This window comes from Corapipo altera, unplaced genomic scaffold (genome assembly GCF_003945725.1).
Source record: "Corapipo altera isolate COAL_440 unplaced genomic scaffold, ASM394572v1 55895, whole genome shotgun sequence".
Lineage (NCBI taxonomy): Eukaryota > Metazoa > Chordata > Aves > Passeriformes > Pipridae > Corapipo > Corapipo altera.
The window spans coordinates 167-777 of record NW_020891141.1 but is presented as its reverse complement, the minus strand read 5'-3'; the positions used below and the strand labels follow the sequence as shown (position 1 = coordinate 777).

General features: G+C 66.4%; 1 protein-coding gene across 1 annotated transcript in view; it reads right to left on the bottom strand.

Moving 5' to 3' along the window:
• The window catches only part of LOC113942518 (striatin-4-like), a gene marked incomplete at its 3' end in the record, with an annotated part of 815 nt that extends 578 nt beyond the window's left edge, over positions 1–237 (bottom strand). The window contains exon 1 of the mRNA XM_027633631.1: positions 92–237. Coding sequence (XP_027489432.1) covers positions 92–191 — 100 coding nt within the window. The remainder of the gene's footprint in view (positions 1–91) is intronic.
• Positions 238–611: the final 374 nt, after the last annotated feature.

Sequence of the window (611 nt, the reverse complement as noted above, 5' to 3'; positions counted from 1 at the left end):
GTGTCCCCACCACCACCTGGCACCGGGGACCACCGGGTGTGTCCCCCCCCCCGTGTCCCCCCTGGTGTCCCCCCGTGCCGGTGTCACCCACCGTAGCCGTCGTAGGGGTCCATGTCCAGGTCGGGCAGGCGCCAGCACCGGATTTGGGCGTCCAGGCCACCACTGCAGCACAGCCCGTGGTCACAGCCCATGGCCACGGCCAGTACGGGGCCCCTGAGGGGTTGGGGACAATGTGACAATGACCCCCAGGCCACCCCAGACACACCTGGACACACCTGAGTACCCTGGGACACACCTGGGGACACACCTGGGTACCTGGAGACACCCTGTGACCCCTCCCTCCCCCATTTTTTGGGGGCCACCACTGCAGCACAGCCCGTGGTCACAGCCCGTGGTCACAGCCCATGGCCACGGCCAGCACGGGGCCCCTGAGGGGTTGGGGACAATGTGACAATGGTGACAATGACACCTAAGGACACCCCAGACACACCTGGGCACACCTGGGTACCCTGGGACACAGTTGGTACCCTAGGGATACACCTGGGCATCTGGGGACACACCTGGGGACGCACCTGGGCTCCCTGGGGATACATCTGGGCACCCTGGGGATA